Source organism: Ranitomeya variabilis, chromosome 3 (assembly GCF_051348905.1).
Source record: "Ranitomeya variabilis isolate aRanVar5 chromosome 3, aRanVar5.hap1, whole genome shotgun sequence".
In the NCBI taxonomy this organism is placed as follows: domain Eukaryota; kingdom Metazoa; phylum Chordata; class Amphibia; order Anura; family Dendrobatidae; genus Ranitomeya; species Ranitomeya variabilis.
This window is the reverse complement of record NC_135234.1, coordinates 528,276,971-528,298,980: the sequence shown is the minus strand read 5'-3', so window position 1 is coordinate 528,298,980 and position 22,010 is coordinate 528,276,971. Positions and strand designations below refer to the sequence as shown.

General features: G+C 44.4%; 1 protein-coding gene across 1 annotated transcript in view; it reads right to left on the bottom strand.

Annotated features, from left to right (window-relative positions):
* NALF1 (NALCN channel auxiliary factor 1) overlaps nt 1-22,010 on the bottom strand; it is a 663,869-nt gene that overhangs the window by 12,438 nt on the left and 629,421 nt on the right. Inside the window, exon 2 of the mRNA XM_077297036.1 lies at nt 17,948-18,119. Coding sequence (XP_077153151.1) covers nt 17,948-18,119 — 172 coding nt within the window. The remainder of the gene's footprint in view (nt 1-17,947; nt 18,120-22,010) is intronic.

Genomic DNA, 22,010 nt, shown 5'->3' with positions numbered 1-22,010 from the left:
GCCCACCAAATCGGAGGCCGAGGGGCCCCGCCCACCAAATCGGGGGCCGAGGGGCCCCACCAACCAAATCGGAGGCCGAGGGGCCCCGCCCACCAAATCGGAGGCCGAGGGTCCCTGCCCACCAAATCGGAGGCCGAGGGGCCCCACCAACCAAATCGGAGGCCGAGGGGCCCCGCCCACCAAATCGGAGGCCGAGGGTCCCCGCCCACCAAATCGGAGGATAAGGGGCCCCGCCCACCAAATCGGAGGCCGAGGGGCCCCACCAACCAAATCGGAGGCCGAGGAGCCCCGCCCACCAAATCGAAGGCCGAGCGGCCCCGCCCACCAAAGCGGAGGCAGAGGGACCCCGCCCACCAAATCGGAGGCCGTGGGGCCCCGCCAACCAAAGCGGAGGCCGAGGGTCCCCGCCAACCAAAGCGGAGGCCGAGGGTCCCCGCCCACCAAATCGGAGGCAGAGGGACCCCGCCCACCAAATTGGAGGTCGAGGGTCTCCGCCCACCAAATTGGAGGTCGAGGGTCCCCGCCCACCAAATCGGAGGCCGAGGGTCCCCGCCCACCAAATCGGAGGCCGGTCCCCGCCCACCAAATTGGAGGCAGAGGGTCCCCACCCACCAAATCGGAGGACGAGGGGCCCCACCAACCAAATCGGAGGCCGAGGAGCCCCGCCCACCAAAAGTAAGTGCGGCCCCAAAAGTAAGTGCGCCCCCGGGTGCAAAAGTAAGTGCGCCCCCGGGTGCAAAAGTAAGTGCGCCCCCGGGTGCAAAAGTAAGTGCGCCCCCGGGTGCAAAAGTAAGTGCGCCCCCGGGTGCAAAAGTAAGTGCGCCCCCGGGTGCAAAAGTAAGTGCCCCCCCGGGTGCAAAAGTAAGTGCGCCCCCGGGTGCAAAAGTAAGTGCGCCTCCGGGTGCAAAAGAAAGTGCGCCCCCGGGTGCAAAAGTAAGCGCGCCCCCGGCCCCGGGTGCAAAAGTAAGCGCGCCCCCCAGTCCCGTGTGTGAAAAGTGCTGCTGTAAAGCTGGTAGCGCTGTTCAAGCACCATGTTTTTCCTTCAGGAAATGCCCATCTAATATATAATTGCCTAGAATACTACTTCCTGCAATTTGTGCCAACTTCCGTGGCTTTGTCCGGAGCTAATGTCCGGAGCTAATGTCCGAAGCTAATGTCCGGAGCTAATGTCCGGAGCTAATATCCGGAGATAAGTGACGTCACCAGTGTCCTACACCCAGGCAGAGCACAGGGGCCCCAGGCAGCATATGGGGCCCCAGGCAGAGCACAGTGGCCCCAGGCAGAGCACAGGGGCCCCAGGCAGCATATGGGGCCTGTTGTGAATTTGCTTTTTGCTCCCTCTAGTGGTTACTAGTTTTTTGACTCTGGTTTTTCTGTCATTCCTTTTATCCGCACCTGGGTCGTTAGTTAGGGGTGTTGCTATATAAGCTCCCTGGACCTTCAGTTCAATGCCTGGCAACGTAGTTATCAGAGCTAGTCTGCTGTGCTCTTGTCTACTGATCCTGGTTCCAGTTATATCAGCTAAGTCTGCCTTTTGCTTTTTGCTATTTGTTTTGGTTTTGTATTTTTGTCCAGCTTGTTCCAAATCTATATCCTGACCTTTGCTGGAAGCTCTAGGGGGCTGGTGTTCTCCCCCCGGACCGTTAGACGGTTCGGGGGTTCTTGAATTTCCAGTGTGGATTTTGATAGGGTTTTTGTTGACCATATAAGTTACCTTTCTTTATTCTGCTATCAGTAAGCGGGCCTCTCTGTGCTAAACCTGGTTCATTTCTGTGTTTGTCATTTCCTCTTACCTCACCGTCATTATTTGTGGGGGGCTTCTATCCAGCTTTGGGGTCCCCTTCTCTGGAGGCAAGAAAGGTCTTTGTTTTCCTCTACTAGGGGTAGCTAGATTCTCCGGCTGGCGCGTGTCATCTAGAATCAACGTAGGAATGATCCCCGGCTACTTCTAGTGTTGGCGTTAGGAGTAGATATATGGTCAACCCAGTTACCACTGCCCTATGAGCTGGATTTTTGTATTCTGCAGACTTCCACGTTCCTCTGAGACCCTCGCCATTGGGGTCATAACAGTTTGCCAGGCCAGTATTAAATGTTTAATGCATTGCAGAAGAGGGATTATAAGAAAGAAGATTCTGAGTTTTTTTTTTCTCCTTCCCCTTTACCTCAGAGTGGCTATGCTTGCTGCAGACATGAATGTCCAGACCTTGATTACAAGTGTGGACCAGCTGGCTACTCGTGTGCAGGGCATACAAGACTATGTTATCAGAAATCCTAGGTCAGAACCTAAAATACCGATTCCTGAACTGTTTTCCGGAGACAGGTTTAAGTTTAGGAATTTCGTGAATAATTGTAAATTGTTTTTGTCCCTGAGACCCTGTTCATCAGGAGATTCTGCTCAGCAAGTAAAAATTGTTATTTCGTTCTTACGGGGCGACCCTCAGGATTGGGCTTTTTCGCTGGCGCCAGGAGATCCGGCATTGGCTGATCTTGATGCGTTTTTTCTGGCGCTCGGTTTACTTTATGAGGAACCCAATCTTGAGATTCAGGCAGAAAAGGCCTTGCTGTCTATGTCTCAGGGGCAGGACGAGGCTGAAGTGTATTGCCAAAAATTTCGGAAATGGTCCGTGCTGACACATTGGAACGAGTGTGCACTGGCCGCTAATTTTAGAAATGGCCTTTCTGAAGCCATTAAGAATGTTATGGTGGGTTTTCCCATTCCCACAGGTCTGAATGATACTATGGCACTGGCTATTCAAATTGACCGGCGGTTGCGGGAGCGCAAAACCGCAAATTCCCTCATGGTGTTGTCTGAACAGACACCTAATTCGGTGCAATGTGATAGAAAAACCGCAAATTCCCTCATGGTGTTGTCTGAACAGACACCTGATTTAATGCAATGTGATAGAATCCTGACTAGAAATGAGCGGAAAATTCATAGACGCCGGAATGGCTTGTGCTACTACTGTGGTGATTCTACACATGTTATCTCAGCATGCTCTAAACGTATAGCTAAGGTTGTTAGTCCTGTCACCGTTGGTAATTTGCAACCTAAATTTATTCTGTCTGTAACTTTGATTTGCTCACTGTCATCTTATCCTGTCATGGCGTTTGTAGATTCAGGTGCTGCCCTGAGTCTCATGGATCTCTCATTTGCTAAGCGCTGTGGATTTACTCTTGAACCATTAGAAAATCCTATTCCTCTTAGGGGTATTGATGCTACACCATTGGCAGCAAATAAACCGCAGTATTGGACTCAGGTTACCATGTGCATGACTCCTGAACACCGCGAGGTGATACGTTTCCTGGTTTTACATAAAATGCATGATTTGGTCGTTTTAGGGCTGCCATGGTTACAGACCCATAATCCAGTCCTGGACTGGAAGGCTATGTCAGTCTCAAGTTGGGGCTGTCGTGGTATTCATGAGGATTCCCTGCCTGTGTCTATTGCTTCTTCTACGCCTTCGGAAGTTCCGGAGTATTTGTCTGATTATCAGGATGTCTTCAGTGAGTCTGAGTCCAGTGCACTGCCTCCTCATAGGGACTGTGACTGTGCTATAGATTTGATCCCAGGCAGTAAATTTCCTAAGGGAAGACTGTTTAATCTGTCGGTACCTGAACATACCGCTATGCGTTCATATATCAAGGAGTCTCTGGAAAAAGGACATATTCGTCCGTCTTCTTCCCCTCTTGGTGCGGGATTCTTTTTTGTGGCAAAAAAGGACGGATCTTTGAGACCTTGTATTGATTATCGGCTTTTAAATAAGATCACTGTCAAATTTCAGTATCCTTTACCGCTGTTGTCTGACTTGTTTGCCCGGATTAAGGGTGCCAAGTGGTTCACCAAGATAGACCTTCGTGGTGCGTACAACCTTGTGCGCATTAAGCAAGGTGATGAATGGAAAACCGCATTCAATACGCCCGAAGGTCATTTTGAGTACTTGGTGATGCCTTTTGGGCTCTCCAATGCGCCTTCAGTTTTTCAGTCCTTTATGCATGACATTTTCTGGAAGTATCTGGATAAATTTTTGATTGTTTATCTGGATGATATTTTGGTTTTTTCTGATAATTGGGATTCACATGTGGAGCAGGTCAGGTTGGTCTTTAAAATTTTGCGTGAAAATTCTTTGTTTGTCAAGGGCTCAAAGTGTCTCTTTGGTGTACAGAAGGTTCCCTTTTTGGGGTTCATTTTTTCCCCTTCTGCTGTGGAGATGGACCCAGTCAAGGTCCGAGCTATTCTTGATTGGACTCAGCCCTCGTCAGTTAAGAGTCTTCAGAAGTTCTTGGGCTTCGCTAACTTCTACCGTCGTTTTATCGCTAATTTTTCTAGCATTGTGAAACCTTTGACGGATATGACCAAGAAGGGCTCCGATGTAGCTAACTGGGCTCCTGCTGCCGTGGAGGCTTTCCAGGAGTTGAAACGCCGGTTTACTTCGGCGCCTGTTTTGTGCCAGCCTGACGTCTCACTTCCCTTTCAGGTTGAGGTGGATGCTTCGGAGATTGGGGCAGGGGCCGTTTTGTCGCAGAGAGGCCCTGGTTGCTCTGTTATGAAGCCTTGTGCCTTTTTCTCTAGGAAATTTTCGCCTGCCGAGCGAAATTATGATGTGGGCAATCGGGAGTTGTTGGCCATGAAATGGGCATTTGAGGAGTGGCGTCATTGGCTCGAGGGTGCTAAGCATCGTGTGGTGGTCTTGACTGATCACAAAAATCTGATGTATCTCGAGTCTGCTAAACGCCTTAATCCGAGACAGGCCCGCTGGTCATTGTTTTTCTCCCGCTTTGATTTTGTTGTCTCGTATTTACCAGGTTCAAAGAATGTGAAGGCCGATGCTCTTTCTAGGAGCTTTGTGCCTGATGCTCCTGGAGTCGCTGATCCTGTTGGTATTCTTAAAGATGGAGTTATCTTGTCAGCTATTTCTCCGGATCTGCGACGTGTGTTGCAGAGATTTCAGGCTGATAGGCCTGAGTCTTGTCCACCTGACAGACTGTTTGTCCCGGATAAGTGGACCAGCAGAGTCATTTCCGAGGTTCATTCCTCGGTGTTGGCAGGTCACCCGGGAATTTTTGGCACCAGAGATCTGGTGGCCAGGTCCTTTTGGTGGCCTTCCTTGTCAAGGGATGTGCGGTCATTTGTGCAGTCCTGTGGGACTTGTGCTCGAGCTAAGCCTTGCTGTTCTCGTGCCAGCGGTTTGCTCTTGCCCTTGCCTGTCCCGAAGAGACCTTGGACACATATCTCCATGGATTTCATTTCTGATCTTCCGCTATCTCAGGGCATGTCCGTTATCTGGGTGATATGTGATCGCTTCTCCAAGATGGTCCATTTGGTTCCTTTGCCTAAGCTGCCTTCCTCTTCCGATCTGGTTCCTGTGTTTTTCCAGAACGTGGTTCGTTTGCACGGCATCCCTGAGAATATTGTGTCAGACAGAGGATCCCAGTTCGTTTCCAGGTTCTGGCGATCCTTTTGTAGTAGGATGGGCATTGATTTGTCGTTTTCGTCTGCTTTCCATCCTCAGACTAATGGACAGACGGAGCGAACCAATCAGACTTTGGAGGCTTATTTGAGGTGTTTTGTCTCTGCTGATCAGGACGATTGGGTGACATTCTTGCCGTTGGCTGAGTTTGCCCTTAATAATCGGGCTAGTTCCGCCACCTTGGTTTCGCCTTTTTTCTGCAACTCTGGTTTCCATCCTCGCTTTTCTTCGGGTCATGTGGAGCCTTCTGACTGTCCTGGGGTGGATTCTGTGGTGGATAGGTTGCAGCAGATCTGGAATCATGTGGTGGACAACTTGAAGTTGTCACAGGAGAAGGCTCAGCGCTTTGCCAACCGCCGCCGCGGTGTGGGTCCCCGACTACGCGTTGGGGATTTGGTGTGGCTTTCTTCCCGCTTTGTTCCTATGAAGGTCTCCTCTCCCAAATTTAAACCTCGTTTTATTGGGCCTTACAAGATATTGGAAATCCTTAATCCTGTATCTTTTCGTCTGGATCTTCCTGTGTCGTTCGCTATTCACAATGTATTTCATAGGTCCTTGTTGCGGCGGTACATTGTGCCTGTAGTTCCTTCTGCTGAGCCTCCTGCTCCGGTGTTGGTTGAGGGCGAGTTGGAGTACGTGGTGGAGAAGATCTTGGATTCTCGCCTCTCCAGGCGGAGGCTTCAGTACCTGGTCAAGTGGAAGGGCTATGGTCAGGAGGATAATTCCTGGGTGGTCGCCTCTGATGTTCATGCGGCCGATTTAGTTCGTGCCTTTCATGCCGCTCATCCTGATCGCCCTGGTGGTCGTGGTGAGGGTTCGGTGACCCCTCACTAAGGGGGGGGTACTGTTGTGAATTTGCTTTTTGCTCCCTCTAGTGGTTACTAGTTTTTTGACTCTGGTTTTTCTGTCATTCCTTTTATCCGCACCTGGGTCGTTAGTTAGGGGTGTTGCTATATAAGCTCCCTGGACCTTCAGTTCAATGCCTGGCAACGTAGTTATCAGAGCTAGTCTGCTGTGCTCTTGTCTACTGATCCTGGTTCCAGTTATATCAGCTAAGTCTGCCTTTTGCTTTTTGCTATTTGTTTTGGTTTTGTATTTTTGTCCAGCTTGTTCCAAATCTATATCCTGACCTTTGCTGGAAGCTCTAGGGGGCTGGTGTTCTCCCCCCGGACCGTTAGACGGTTCGGGGGTTCTTGAATTTCCAGTGTGGATTTTGATAGGGGTTTTGTTGACCATATAAGTTACCTTTCTTTATTCTGCTATCAGTAAGCGGGCCTCTCTGTGCTAAACCTGGTTCATTTCTGTGTTTGTCATTTCCTCTTACCTCACCGTCATTATTTGTGGGGGGCTTCTATCCAGCTTTGGGGTCCCCTTCTCTGGAGGCAAGAAAGGTCTTTGTTTTCCTCTACTAGGGGTAGCTAGATTCTCCGGCTGGCGCGTGTCATCTAGAATCAACGTAGGAATGATCCCCGGCTACTTCTAGTGTTGGCGTTAGGAGTAGATATATGGTCAACCCAGTTACCACTGCCCTATGAGCTGGATTTTTGTATTCTGCAGACTTCCACGTTCCTCTGAGACCCTCGCCATTGGGGTCATAACAGGGGCCCCAGGCAGAGCACAGTGGTCCCAGGCAGAGCACAGGGGCCCCAGGCAGCCTATGGGGCCCCAGGCAGAGCACAGTGGCCCCAGGCAGCATATGGGGCCCCAGGCAGAGCACAGTGGCCCCAGGCAGAGCACAGGGGCCCCAGGCAGAACATGGGGCCCCAGGCAGAGCACAGGGGCCCCAGGCAGAGCACAGGGGCCCCAGGCAGCATATGGGGCCCCAGGCAGAGCACAGGGGCCCCAGGCAGAGCACAGGGGCCCCAGGCAGCATATGGGGCCCCAGGCAGAGCACAGGGGCCCCAGGCAGCATATGGGGCCCCAGGCAGAGCACAGTGGCCCCAGGCAGAGCACAGGGGCCCCAGGCAGAACATGGGGCCCCAGGCAGAGCACAGGGGCCCCAGGCAGAGCACAGGGGCCCCAGGCAGCATATGGGGCCCCAGGCAGAGCACAGGGGCACCAGGCAGCATATGGGGCCCCAGGCAGAGCACAGTGGCCCCAGGCAGCATATGGGGCCCCAGGCAGAGCACAGTGGCCCCAGGCAGAGCACAGGGGCCCCAGGCAGCATATGGGGCCCCAGGCAGAGCACAGTGGTCCCAGGCAGAGCACAGGGGCCCCAGGCAGCTTATGGGGCCCCAGGCAGAGCACAGTGGCCCCAGGCAGAACATGGGGCCCCAGGCAGAGCACAGTGGCCCCAGGCAGAGCACAGGGGCCCCAGGCAGAACATGGGGCCCCAGGCAGAGCACAGGGGCCCCAGGCAGAGCACAGGGGCCCCAGGCAGCATATGGGGCCTCAGGCAGAGCACAGGGGCCCCAGGCAGCATATGGGGCCCAAGGCAGAGCACAGTGGTCCCAGGCAGAGCACAGGGGCCCCAGGCAGCCTATGGGGCCCCAGGCAGAGCACAGTGGCCCCAGGCAGAACATGGGGCCCCAGGAAGAGCACAGGGGCCCCAGGCAGAGCACAGGGGCCCCAGGCAGCATATGGGGCCCCAGGCAGAGCACAGTGGTCCCAGGTAGAGCACAGGGGCCCCAGGCAGCCTATGGGGCCCCAGGCAGAGCACAGGGGCCCCAGGCAGCATATGGGGCCCCAGGCAGAGCACAGGGGCCTTAGGCAGAGCATAGTGGCCCAAGGCAGAGCACAAGGGCCCCAGGCAGAACATGGGGCCCCAGGCAGAGCACAGGGGCCCCAGGCAGAGCACAGGGGCCCCAGGCAGCATATGGGGCCCCAGGCAGAGCACAGGGGCCCCAGGCAGCATATGGGGCCCCAGGCAGAGCACAGCGATATTTTGGACCACTGTGCGGTGTTTCAGACCCCCCTGTGTGATGTCTGGGGCCCTGTTCTTAAGTATATTAAAGATTAAAGTAACGTATATTAAAGTATATTATAGATCAAATTTGACACGTTTATGAGCACCATTGAGTGATATACTCAAGAATGACATAATTTTTCAACATTTTATGGTTTCAAACTGTAAACACTCAGAGTTTTTTTTACTTCAACCAGAAAACCTTAACGGTTCATAAAAAACTTGACTGTTCAGGATATGATAAAAGTCATAGTATTCTGAATCTTTAACTTATAAAGATACCTTTACATGGGGTGATTATTGGTTCCAGAGAGGCTTTCGGCCGATAATCGTACACATGGCTGGTGACAGGACAATACAATATAAACGTTCAAAGGTAAACACTGATAACATTAAAATCTAATATATAATTGCCTAGAATACTACTTCCGCAAATTTGTGCCAACTTCCGTGGCTTTGTCCGGAGACAATGTCCGGAGATAAGTGACGTCACCAGCGTCCTACACCCGCTCAGGGTGGACAAAGATATATGCCTTCGTGGTGCGCGGCACTTTTCTGATTGGTTGCCGCCTGCCGCGAACGACCAATCAGAAATGTGCCGTACTGTCAAGAATTGTCAAGAGCTGGTGAGTGCAGCCATTTTTTGTTCTTTCTTACTATTATTTATTAATTGTATTATTCTTACATTTGAATAAATAAAGTATATATGGATTCTAGACTCCCGATTCTTTAGAATCGGGATGCCATCTAGTAGATAGATATAAAGTTGTCAGTTGTATATAATTATCACAGTGCTTGAGTAGCTTACTGTACATGTTTTTAATTAATAAATTAAGAATTTTCTGGAAAAATGGCGTGGGATCCATTTTATTAACCAGCAGACGGAAAGTGGACAGCTGGGGGCTGATGTTTATAGCCTGAGAGGGGGGTCATGCCCATGTAGCTTCTCAAACTATTAATATCAGCTCACAGCTGTATACTTATCCTTTACTGGATATTAAAATGGGGGATCCCCAAAAAAGATGTGGGATCCCCCTAAAACAAATAACCAGCAGAAACTAAGCAGACAGCTGCAGGCTGATATTAATAGGCTCGGAAGTGGCCATGGATATTGGCCCCCTTTCAGACTAAAAACATCAGCTCTATGCCACCCCAAAAAAAGCCTGGCACGTAGCCTTGCTCTTTCCATTTAACCTGTGGTGGTGGCAAGTGGGGTGATGGGGTTGGTGTTGATATCACCTTTGTATTATCAGGTGACATCAATCCCAGGGGTTACTAATGCAGAGGCATCTATAAGACACTCCCATTACTTACCCCATAATCATATTGAAAATAAAAAACACTCTGAATAAAGTCCTTTATTTGAAAAAATAACACAGTCTACTTTGTTCAATTAAAAGTAAAAAAAAAAAATACTTATACTCACCTTTATGCCCATACCATCAAATGTCCCTTGTACAAAAGGCAAAATAATAATAAAGCAACATAAGACTCACCTGTGCCCGACGTGAATATAATCCTCCTGGGGCCTGGTCCCCTGTTTTAAAAAATAAACAACCATATTCCTTACCTATTAAGGCATTATTTTGGCATGCTGAACCCTGGCATGATGAAATCATTCAGCATGCCAGGCAGCAGAGACAATTAGCTGTATGTGCTTGCGTAGCTCAGTGCCTCATGGTGACAGGAAAAATGTGAGAGGAGATCAAATCCAGGAGAAGGAGGTCTGGGAGCTTCAACAGGATCCACATGCAGCACCAAATGGGTAGAGCCAAATCAGAAGGCTGAGATCAAATCCAATAGACTCTGTTCACCACAATAATGTCAGCGCATGTGCCATGGGAAAGTTCTCACGGTGCTAGCGCTGACATCATTAAGTTAAACAGAGTTCATTGGATATAAACTCCTCTGACCTTTCTCATGGCACCACAAGGCACCGAGCTCCGCAAGCATGCGCAGCTCATTTTCCCTGTTGCCTGACATGCTGAACGCTCACATCACGCCAGGGTTCAGCATGCCAAGTAGATGTAGCACTGCTAGAGTCTTCTATGGACAAATTGATTATTATCTTCTCATTGGAGAGGTAAGGAATATGGTTGCTTTTTTTTTACTCTTTACAGAGGACATGGGCATCAGAGGATTATCTTCACATCAGGGAGAGGTGAGGATTATATTGTTTTGTTATTTAATTTTTTTACTGGGGATATGGGCTTCAGTGGAATGGGTGTAAAGGTAAGTATACATTTTTTTAGTTTATTATTTAATAAAGGAGTTTGTGTCATTATTTCAAATAAAGTACTTTATTCAGGGGTGCTTTTTATTTACAATATGACTATGGGTTTAGTAATGGGGGTGTCTTATAGATGCCTCACCATTACAAACCCCTGGGCTTGATGTCAGCTGCCATTACAAAGCTGATATCAACCCCTCAACTTTCACCCTATTTGCCAATGCACCAGTGCAAGTGGGAATAATAATAATAATAATAATAATAATAATCTTTATTTTTATATAGCGCTATTATATTCCACAGCACTTTATATACATTATCATTCCTGTCCCCGAAGGGGCTCACAATCTATATCCGCTATCATGTCTTGAAGTGTGGGAGGAAACCGGTGAACCCGGAGGAAACCCACGAAAACATGGGGAGAAGATACAAACTCCTTGCAGATGCTGTCCTTCGTGGGATTTGAACCCAAGACTTCAGCGCTGCAGTGCTAACCACTGAGCCACCGTGCTGCTTGTGGGAAGTGGGAAGAAAAAGGCTAAGTGCCAGAATTATGGATGCACCCTTTTTCAGGTGGCTGAGAGCCCCTTCCTAGTCTATTAATTTAAGTCTGCAGGTGTCTGCCTAGCCTTTGATGGTTATTAATTATAGGGGGGACCCCACATCATTTTTTTGGGGGGTCCCTATTTTAAAAACAAGCAAAGGTTTTGTGTACAGCTGTGAGCTGATATTAATATCCTTTGAAGGTACAGCCTCAGCTGTCCATTTCCCCTCTGCTGGTTCAGAAATTTTTCATAGAAATGTATTTAATTATTACTAAAATACATGCACATATGTATAAGTGTATTTACATGTGTCTATGTTTATACCTCTAGGAATAAGACCTCAATAAGATCACAAGATGAAGACTGCAAACTGCTGTCACCTTATCATATACAGTACTTTGCCGCAATCAGACAGTTTTGGGCAGCATGGATCTAATCATAGGTCACCATTAAATTTACATTATCCATTACTACATAGAATGTTTGATAATGGCCATCAATGGTACAAAAAAATATTAGTTTCACTACTTTTCACTCTAATTAAGCAAACTAATACAATGCTTTGGAAGGGAATGAACTAAATTCATCTGAGTGTTGCAGTTTTTAAACTTACCACTTGGCGGTGCTAGAGCCTTATCTAAAGTCATTTTCTTCAACATCATGAAAATGATTTAGGTTTTAAAAGCTTTTGATTTGGTTGATATTTACATTGAGAAAAGTTTGTAACCATTTCATTCCCAAGTAAATCAAAACCTTGAAAAATTTACCAAAATGTTTACATTTTTATTAAAAATACTCATAATTTTTTTCAAACCTACAATATTTTTATATAATATACTTATTGTACACAAATAGATTACATTGCTAAAGTGAAAAATGAGCTTTCCAAATGATGCTCAAAATTAGATTTGGACAGAACTATTTTTCTATATGCTATTAACAAAAGCTTGGCAGGTTCTGAAATGGGAAACGATAAACATTCAGTTTCAGTAGGTGAACTGATGAGAAAAGGCAATATATGTTTTATTCTGCGCTTCCAAAAATTAGGAAATTGTGCAAAAGAGTAAATATTTAAATTTTGTCCTGTACTTTTTATTTTTCTATCCACACAGATGTGTGAGGGCTTGTGTTTTGTGGGAGTTGTACTTTTGAGTGACATCATCCATTTTATCATATAATGTACTGGGAAAATGGGAAAAAAAATTCTAAGTGCGGTAAAATTAGGAAACAAAAACGTAATTCTGACAGTGTTTTTCGGGAATTGTTTTTACAGCATACGTTATGTGTTAAAAATGGCCTCACAATATAGTTCTCATACGGAGGAGATATAAAACATGTCCAGTTTTTTATTATTTTAGTGGTGAAAAAAAATTCAGTGCTTTAAAAAAAAAAAATTTTACGATTGTGTCACCATTTTCCAAGACTCGGAACATTTTCTTTTTTCAGTCAATGGAGCTGTATGAGGGCTTTTTTTTTGCAAAGTGAGACAACATTTTTATTCCTACTATTTTGGGACAGATGTGATGTTTAGGTGGCATGATGCGTCTATACAACCTGCCATCCAGCAGAGACATTGAGCTGCGCATGCTTGCTCAGCCCAGTGCCTGGCGGTGACCTGGTAAAGATGAGCGGGGCTCAAATCCATTGAACGCCTTTCACTTCACTGACGTCACCGCGAGTGTGAGAAAGTGCTTACACTTACGGTACTGTAAAAAAGGTCCTGAGAGTTCACAGCCAATGAACAATCAGGTCTAATGGAGCTCGCGCTGATGTCAGTGTGCTGACCTGAATTCATTGGCTGTGAACTCCCAGGAACTTTCTGGCACCGCGAGCGTAAGAACTTTCTCACACTCATGGTAATATCAGAGAAGTGAAAGGAGTTCATTGGATAGGATTCCCTCTCAACTTTACCACGTCACTGTGAAACACTGAGCAAGCACACGCAGCTCAGTGTGTCTGCTGAATGGCAGGCTGTACAATCACATCATGCAACAATGCAGCCTGCCATCTAGATGGTGCAGTGCTAGATGCTTCTTGTGACAAATGGATTATTATCTTCTCCGCGGACAGGTGAGCAATATGATTGTTTATTATTTGAATTCTGTTACATGTGACATTGGCTACAGTGGATTGAGCGTTGAAGTGCGTATATATGTTTTTGGTATATGTAGGTTCATTAAGGAGTCTGTCATTATTTCAACTGAAGGACTATTCTGTGTGTGTTTTTTCTATACAATATCACTATGGGGCCTGTAATGGGGGCATCTTAAAGACGCCTCTCCATTACTAACCTCTGGGCTTAATGTCACCTGACAATACAAAAGTGACATCAACCCCCCCAACTATCACCCATTTGCTACCGCATCAGGGCAAGTGTGAAGAGCGAGGCTAAGTGCCACAATTGGTGCATCTTATGGATGTGTCTTTTCTGTGGTGGCTGAGAGCTGATGTTTTTAGCCCAGGAGGGGGGCAATATCCATAGCCCACAGCTTCCAACAGGTGGTGCTATAGAGTTCAAGTCCTCTTTTTCTCTGAAGAGGCAATTTGCATATTATATTTCCCAGAGGAGGATTGCACGGTGAATAGGCCTCCTTACCTTGACAAGCCAGAGCTGGTATGTCACTCTTCACAAGGAGAAACCTTACCCCTTAGAACTCAGTCCAGAGCCTCTCACCTAGCCAAATCAGTTATCCTGCTTCGCACTGACGAGGGCCAACAGCCAGAAACACCGTGTCTGCGAATTGAGATACTGATTTGGCTTTTATCCTAAGTCATATTGCACGACTCGTTAAAGGGTTGATTGTGACTTGTAGGATCCCTACTTACAACAAGTGGCGCTATAGAGTTCAAGTCCTCTTTTTCTCTGAAGAGGCAATTTGCATATTAGATTTCCCTGAGGAGCTTTGCATGGCGAATAAGCCTCCTTACCTTGACAAGCCAGCTGGTATGTCACTCTCCACAAGGAGAAACCTTTCCCCTTAGACCCCAGTCCAGAGCCTCTCACGTAGCCAAATCGGTTCTCATGCTTCGCACTGACGAGGGCCAACAGCCCGAAACACCGTGTCTGCGAATTGAGATACTGATTTGGCTTTTATCCTAAGTTTTATTGCACGACTCGTTAAAGAGTTGATTGTGACTTGTAGGATCGCTACTTCCAACAGGTGGCGCTATAGAGTTCAAGTCCTCTTTGTCTCTGAAGTGGCAATTTGCATATTAAATTTCCCAGAGGAGCTTGCATGGTCAAAATTATTGATCTTAACTTTCATATATGCTCATATAAGGAAAAAGTTTATTTACTGAAGATTGATAAACTTAATGAAATGAATAAAAAATAACAATTTTTTAAAGGGTAACTTTAAACTTCACTTTCAAGTTCAGAAAGAGCTGTTATCTGCATGAACATTAGGAATTATACTGCTTGTGGCTACTATTTGTTTTGTATCCTGGATTTTCACCAGATTTATTTTCTACAGCCTCTAGCTTTTAATTTGCAATTGATTCTGATCTGGTGGGAGGAGACCAACTACTTTGATGCTTCTGATAGACAGCACACACAGTCAGGGTATGTGCACACGTTGCGGATTTCTTGCAGAAATTTCCTGAAGAAAACCGGAAATTTTCTGCAAGAAATCCGCATTTTTTTTTTTGCGTTTTTTTTCCGTTTTTTTCGCGTTTTTTTAGCATTCTGCAAGCGTAATTAGCTTGCAGAATGCTAAAGTTTTCCAAGCGATCTGTAGCATCGCTTGGAAAACTGACTGACAAGTTGGTCACACTTGTCAAACATACTGTTTGACAAGTGTGACCAACTTTTTACTATAGATGCTGCCTATGCAGCATCTATAGTAAAAGATAGAATGTTTAAAAATAATAAAAAAAATAAAAAAATGCTTATACTCACCCAGACATCTCCTCACCGGCGTCCGTTCCTCTTCCTATAGCTGGTCTGTGCGCACAGGACCTTCCGTGACGTCACGATCACGTGAGCGGTCACATGACCGCTCACGACCAATCACAGGACAGTGACGTCATCGGCTAGGTCCTTCGCCGCACATCAGCTACAGGAACCGAAGCGACAGCATGCAGTGGAGGCGGGAAGACATCGAGGGTGAGTATATCGCTATTTTTTATTTTAATTCTTATTTTTTGACCACTTATATGGTGCCCAGTGCGTGGAGGAGAGTCTCCTCTCCTCCACCCTGGGTACCAACCGCACATAATCTGCTTACTTCCCGCATGGTGTGCACATCCCCGTGCGGGAAGTAAGCAGATCAATGGACCCCTAGGTGTGCGGAATCCTCTGCAATTCCGCATTTTAATGAACATGTTGCTTTTTTTTCCGCGATGCGATTTTTTCGCGGAAAAAAAGGCTACATTTGCACAAAAAATGCGGAATACACTTAAAATAATGGGAGGCATATGTAAGCGTTTTTTTTTCGCGTTTTTATCACGTTTTTATAGCGAAAAAACGCGAAAAAAACGCGAAAAATACTTAACGTGTGCACATGGCCTCAGGCTCAGACTGCCCCACTGAGAAATAGTGGAATCCCCAGAGGTGAATTTAGAATTTTGAGAATGAATGATCAGGCATGGAGGAGAAAGAAGTAACTTTCTCTGATAAGACGTATTGCTTATTTTCACGTGCACTATTGAGTTATGAAATAAAAATTAAAACAATGGCTACACTTTAAAGGAACATGTCACTTCAAGCTGTGGGAATCATGAATCACATGTATATAAGGAGAGACCTGTCAATCAGCTGCTGTGATGCTAGGAAGAGCGGTCAGGGAGTGCAGCTGGACTACTCTAGTCTATGACTATGGTACTTTGTCACATGTTCAAAATATTTTGTCTCTGAAAGGCCAGAGAATTTCAGAGTTAATAGGCTGTAGACATGCTTTCTCTGATCTGGGCAGCATGAATTATCTGTCAGGTTTCCTTTACTGATACTGGTGGGCCCTTGGCACCCCAGTCCGACTCAACACACAGGGATGGATTCTTGATCTTTATTCCTTAGTTATCACATAGACAGAATAGACAGAATCAGCAGATATATTAGACATTAAGCTGCTGTAGTGAGCTGTCTAGATGTAAATCAGTCTCTGGAGTGAGGCAAAAGACTTGTTAGAAAACTCAGCACCATAGCTCTTTGTCTCCCTCTGCCCATTTCCTCATTCTGCTCCTCAGTCATCTGCCCCAATCCCCTCTTCATAGAATATATGGTGATGATGAATAATCTGACATCACAGTGAGCTGACAGTCCATCTTCCGAAGCAAGATGGATTTGAGATGGGGGTTTTTTCCGAATGGATGAAAAGTTCAAAGCAGAGGAGGGAGCATAGAAGTGGCTCATTAGTGGGGAAGGAAGATTTCACTATTAAGACATATTACAAAATTTCTTATATTTCCTTGTGCTATCGATTTATTAAAAGTTTCATGAAAATACTATTCTCATTAAGGCAACAAAATCACAGATACACTATTTCCATTTGTGAAAAAAAGTATTTATTAATTTCTTTCATAAAGGTCTATGATTAAAATCATGTGCAGCAGAATAGGTTACTACTGAGGATTATTTGGGTAGAGATACAGAGCGGGTGAACATATAATCGCTCTAAAATTAATTTTTATTTAAATTCTTAAAAATACCAATACACGGAGTAACATAGACTATTAAAGACTATTAAAAGGTAATGATTGTATTTAAAAAAATGGACCTCTACTCTACTAAAATAAGTCAACAATGTGACTACGTCCTTTTATACAGATTTATAATAAATATGTAAACCAGTCAACACCAGGGTCCGGCGATTCTCTATTCAGATGCCTAAACTTATTACCCTGGTGTTGTCTTATTTACCTATTTATTATATATCTGTATAAAAGGACCTAGTCACATTGTTGACTTATTACAGTACAGCAGAGGTCTGTCTCTTTTTGAGTATAATCATTACTTTTTAATTATTACTTTTTAATAGTCTATGTTGCACAGTGTATTGGCATTTTTAATACTTTAAATAAAAATTAATTTTAGAGAGATTATATGTTAACCTAGTTCATTCATTTCCTTCTGGATGATCAGTTACTTTACATAAGATAGAGATACACATTGCAATTACAGCCAAAAACAGTGTTTACTCCTGTGATTGTTAATGTGCGCCCAGTTTCATTGGTAAAATGCAGTTGCTTGGCCATTACATGTGCATCTTTGAGAGGATCTTGGAGGATCTTGTCCAATTTTAAAACTCAGACTTTGTTTAAATGTTTTTATTTTACCAGGTCTTGTTTCACAAAAAAGCAGATGGCCGATTACGCATCACATACGAGACTACAACTGACGAGAACAATGGCAGCCTATGTGCACCGAAAAATCTATTACAGATTATTGACTTGTGGAAATATGCAAATTAAATGCTATAACTAAATATCTACGGGCATTTAGTGCCACCGGTTAGAGACCCTAAGGGCTCAAGAAAAATGTAAAAAGTCTATCAGATTGGAAAGGGACATTACAAATGATCAAACATAAGGACAGCAATAATTGTCTTGAAGATCAATTGGAGGCAATTTCCAACAAGTTATATCTTGCTTGGACCTCAAAGTTCTCTCCCAAAATAAAACTCCAGATACAAAATTTAAACATTGCTTTTTGTAACTTTTTACAAGTTCTTGTACAGAGACCAAAATGTATTGTCTGTAAGGTGCCCATGATAAGTGCAAGAAAAACAATGTTAGGCAAGTCTTACCTAAACATGAGGATGCATAGTTCCTCTATTTTCATTACATAACATATAAGCATTACCTGTACAGATGAAACTTGATAGCCCACCATAGACGACATCATCGTTATCTGGTAATATAAACGGACACTGCGTTTGTACCTCCAAACAGTATTGCTTGCAAGGGATTCTGCTACTGCATTCAGATTGTGTAACTTCAAAAAATTGGGAACATATCCAGGACTTGTAGACAGCCTGTAAAATAAAGCATTAGGTAATATTATATAGCAGTCTGTTTTATTAGGACACAAACATATGTAGACAAGTACTTGAGTTTTAAATAGATGTGTAACCATCACACCAGGGATTTATAATAATTATTATTTTGACATCTCCACTGTGCAAATTAGAACATTAACTAATTATATTTCTCATTTGGTACATCGGCTAATTTACATGATATATCTATTGGTCTGCACACAATGCAACCTATATTGCATATCCCGTTCACTAATGAGTTGTCTACCTATTATTGCTCCACTGCTATGGACAAACGAGCATTTTCTGCAGAATCCTGTATCCTCTTATCACATAACCCAAAAGGGACAATATCGTACTAAACACCAAGTGCAATAATTACATTACCAACCACACAATACATCCTGTATGATCGAAACAAACTGCTCAGACTTAGATTTAGTCCTATATTAGGTCAGGCTCTAACAGTAATATTTGTGTTCGTAACATTTTAGTATTATTGCCCTGAGGGCTCATACCCACAGCCTTATCACATATATCACTGCCTCCAAGTGCCTCTACCTAGAAGTATTGCTTCTAGCAAAGGACAAATTGCTGTTGGCACAAAAAGTTTGTATAGGGCCATCTAGACTCTGTGTTTCTGTACTTGTCCAGCATGCCATTAGGTTTTAAAAAGATACATTTTCAATAGTAATGTGTAAATCTCAAGTCAGATCATTTGTATTTATTTCTTAAGATTAATCTGTAGGTATCTAAAAATTGGTCCTACAAAAAACAAATTTAAGTAATGTTCCTAATGATAAAAAAAAATATAGCCAGGAAAAATAACAATGATGAATGCCTACCTTCTGACCTCCTATTAATATTTTAAAAAACACTTTCCATACTTACAATACAATAATTTCTTTATTCAATTTTTATAGAAAATTACTTCTAACTTGACAAATATGATGACTGTCAAACTACCATCCAAGTCCAATACAAGAACATTTCAATACAAAGGGGCTGTGACTTTAAATAGATAATTAATATATTATTCATCCCATAGTATAAATAATATAAGAACACAAGGGAGAATTATATAGTGAGTATGTACAGGATCTACAAACACTTGGGCTTTGATTCATCACAGTGATTGCACCAGAAAACTGGCATAAAACAGTTTGAAAAGTGTCAAAAAATGTGTGACTTTTGTGATTTTCATATCAAAATGTGCGGAGCTGTGGAGCAGCTAGGTGGGTCAGGGCTCTACTACGCCCGCCTGTCAAATTCTACAGTAGTGAGAGCATTTCTTACCTGACTGCACTAACATTTCTGGCAAAGAGGAGCACACCACACCACAGATAAGATGTGCAGCACTCATGAAGTAATAGAATACAGCGAGTCTTATCTCTTTATGAATTTGGCGCATGCCACCATAATAGCTGGCATATGAAGCGCCAGTCTTAATGAATCTTTACCTTTGTTTGCATCCTAATCACAATGCACATCTCCCATTAAATATTCTGAACTCTTATCACTAGTCAATGGAAGCTGGATAGAGTTATAATTACCTACTGGCATGATGAACAAGCATCTGACAACTCAAACCTTCACTCACTCCCCAGTGAGCTTTTTGCAACCAATGTCAAGAAGTACTGTTCTGGGAAACTGTGACGCTAGTCACTACACACAGACAGACCACGAGGCAGAGAAGTCATATGTTCTGGGGTCAATACCAAGAGAGCACATAGATAACCAAGAGAAAAGACAAAGGCGTAAGTCAGTTTAAGGTCCAAGGGTCAAAATACCACTAGATAGCAGATCAAGCAAAATGATAAGACAAAGGGGTGGTCAGAACATGGTCCAAAGGGTCAGGCAAGAGAAGATCAGAACTCAGAACAACAGAATCAGGCAAACATTCAACAGGAAGCACAAACTATGCCTGGCAGGGATCTGGGGTAGACAGCTTGATTAAATAGCTTGGGCAATCTCCAGAAGACAAAACACCTGGTAAAAGTCTCGCACTGCTCAGCACGTCCATCACAAGATTGGACAGCCCAGATGTCAATCAAAACAGTGATAACTTAGCATGACCCAGTTTCCATAGGACAGCATAACAATCACTGACTGGAGGAATCGTGACCGAAACCTTATATTTTTCAATAGTCTTGGCACTAAGAACTGGTTTTAAATCCCCAAAAAGACAACATTTGCAAAGAGATTTTGTGTTCTCCCCGTGGTTGTGTGGGTTTCCTCTCACACTCGAAAAAACATACTGATAGGGTTAGCCCCAATGGTAAAAGTAATAATGATATCTGTAAAGTGCTGTGGAATTAATGGAGATGTAGAAGTGAGTAAAATGAATAAATAAAGATATCATCCAGTCTTATAAGATTAAGACTACAAACTATGCAATTCATCATGCCATCTTTTATCAGTAAGTAAAAGCAATCATTAAAACCATACATACAAATGTTCAATTAAATTACATTTATTATTACTAATTAAGTTGGTAAAAAACACACATTACATTAAACATATTTTAGTTAGTATGAGAATGTAATTGAACCACTGGCTGCCAACACCTGCACAAGACCAATACAAGCAACCGCACACCTAGCACTGCAAACACATCCGCGCTAATCTTATAATTGACAAAGGCAATGGAGATGGATCCTAAAAGTTTGCTATGAATTGGAACATATTTGAGTGTTAGAGGTCACACTTGCGGGTGCAATGCAAGAAACTCGCACGAGTCTCTCACATTAATACCGGGCACTGTAGCCAGTACTCGAGACCGGAACGTGTGGCTGCATGTATTTCTATGCAGCTGAATGCGCCGGTCCTGAGTGCTGGCGGCAGTGCCAGGTATTGATGCAACAGACTCATGTGAGTTTCTTGCATTGCACTCGCAAGTGTGACCCCGGCCTTATAAAATCATCTGCTTGACAAAGATTTTAAAGGTCTACTGTCACAATGGTGTCACGTCCCCCTGGAGTTAGAAAGTCACAACTGTAATGAATTGCAGGTCCTCTTTAGAGACGGTGTGGTTGGTGTCCTATTTTAAATGGATTTCCTTTCCATCAGTGCTGAAAAGGTTAAGGACTTTTTCCAAACTGGCTGGGAACAAACAGGGTTGTTGCTCTCAGCTGCAGCTGTTGATATCATTTCCACTTCCTTCAGCTACTAGCTCTGGTCATTTCTTCCTTGCCAGTGAAAGAATATTCTTCCTGGAAGTGTTGAGCTCTGTAGTTTTGGAGTTTCAAGAAGTTGCTGGAGTGTTTTTGTGCAAGAGTTTTGTGAGTGTTTATTTCCTAGTCTTTATTCCTATTTAGTTTGTTTATCCCTCTCTTTCTCTACCCTCCTCCCTATTTTTGCTGAGTTATTTATATGATAGTGATTTTTAGATCCAGTTGTGTCCTTCTTATTAGGCATGCATGAAAGTGATGTCAGCCACAAATTTGTGCACTTCTGAAAAGAAGGACACTGCTAAACATAGGCTAGACAGAGTCCAGAGAACTCTGCTGCCTCATTAAAATGAATGGATATGTTAGGGGATTGACCTGAATTACATCAATCGGAGATTTAAATGGAATCCTCAAAGTAAGTGCTCAGCATAAACCGCAGGATAAATGTGATCCAACAGTTATGTAAAATGTTCCAACAAAAGCTTCAACTCAATCCACAAAAAAAGTAATCAGGTCTGTCATGTGTTAATGGAAATATAGGGGATTTCTACATTACTGGTAGCACAAAGGCTCTGTAAAAGCAAAATGGTGCCTTCCCCCCCAAAAAAAAAATTCAGCAATTTTTGCACTCCCAAATCCAAATGCCCCCCTCTCTTCTGATCCCCAGTGTGCCTAAACCACATTTAGCGTCCACATGTTTCGCATTTCTGTACCGAGG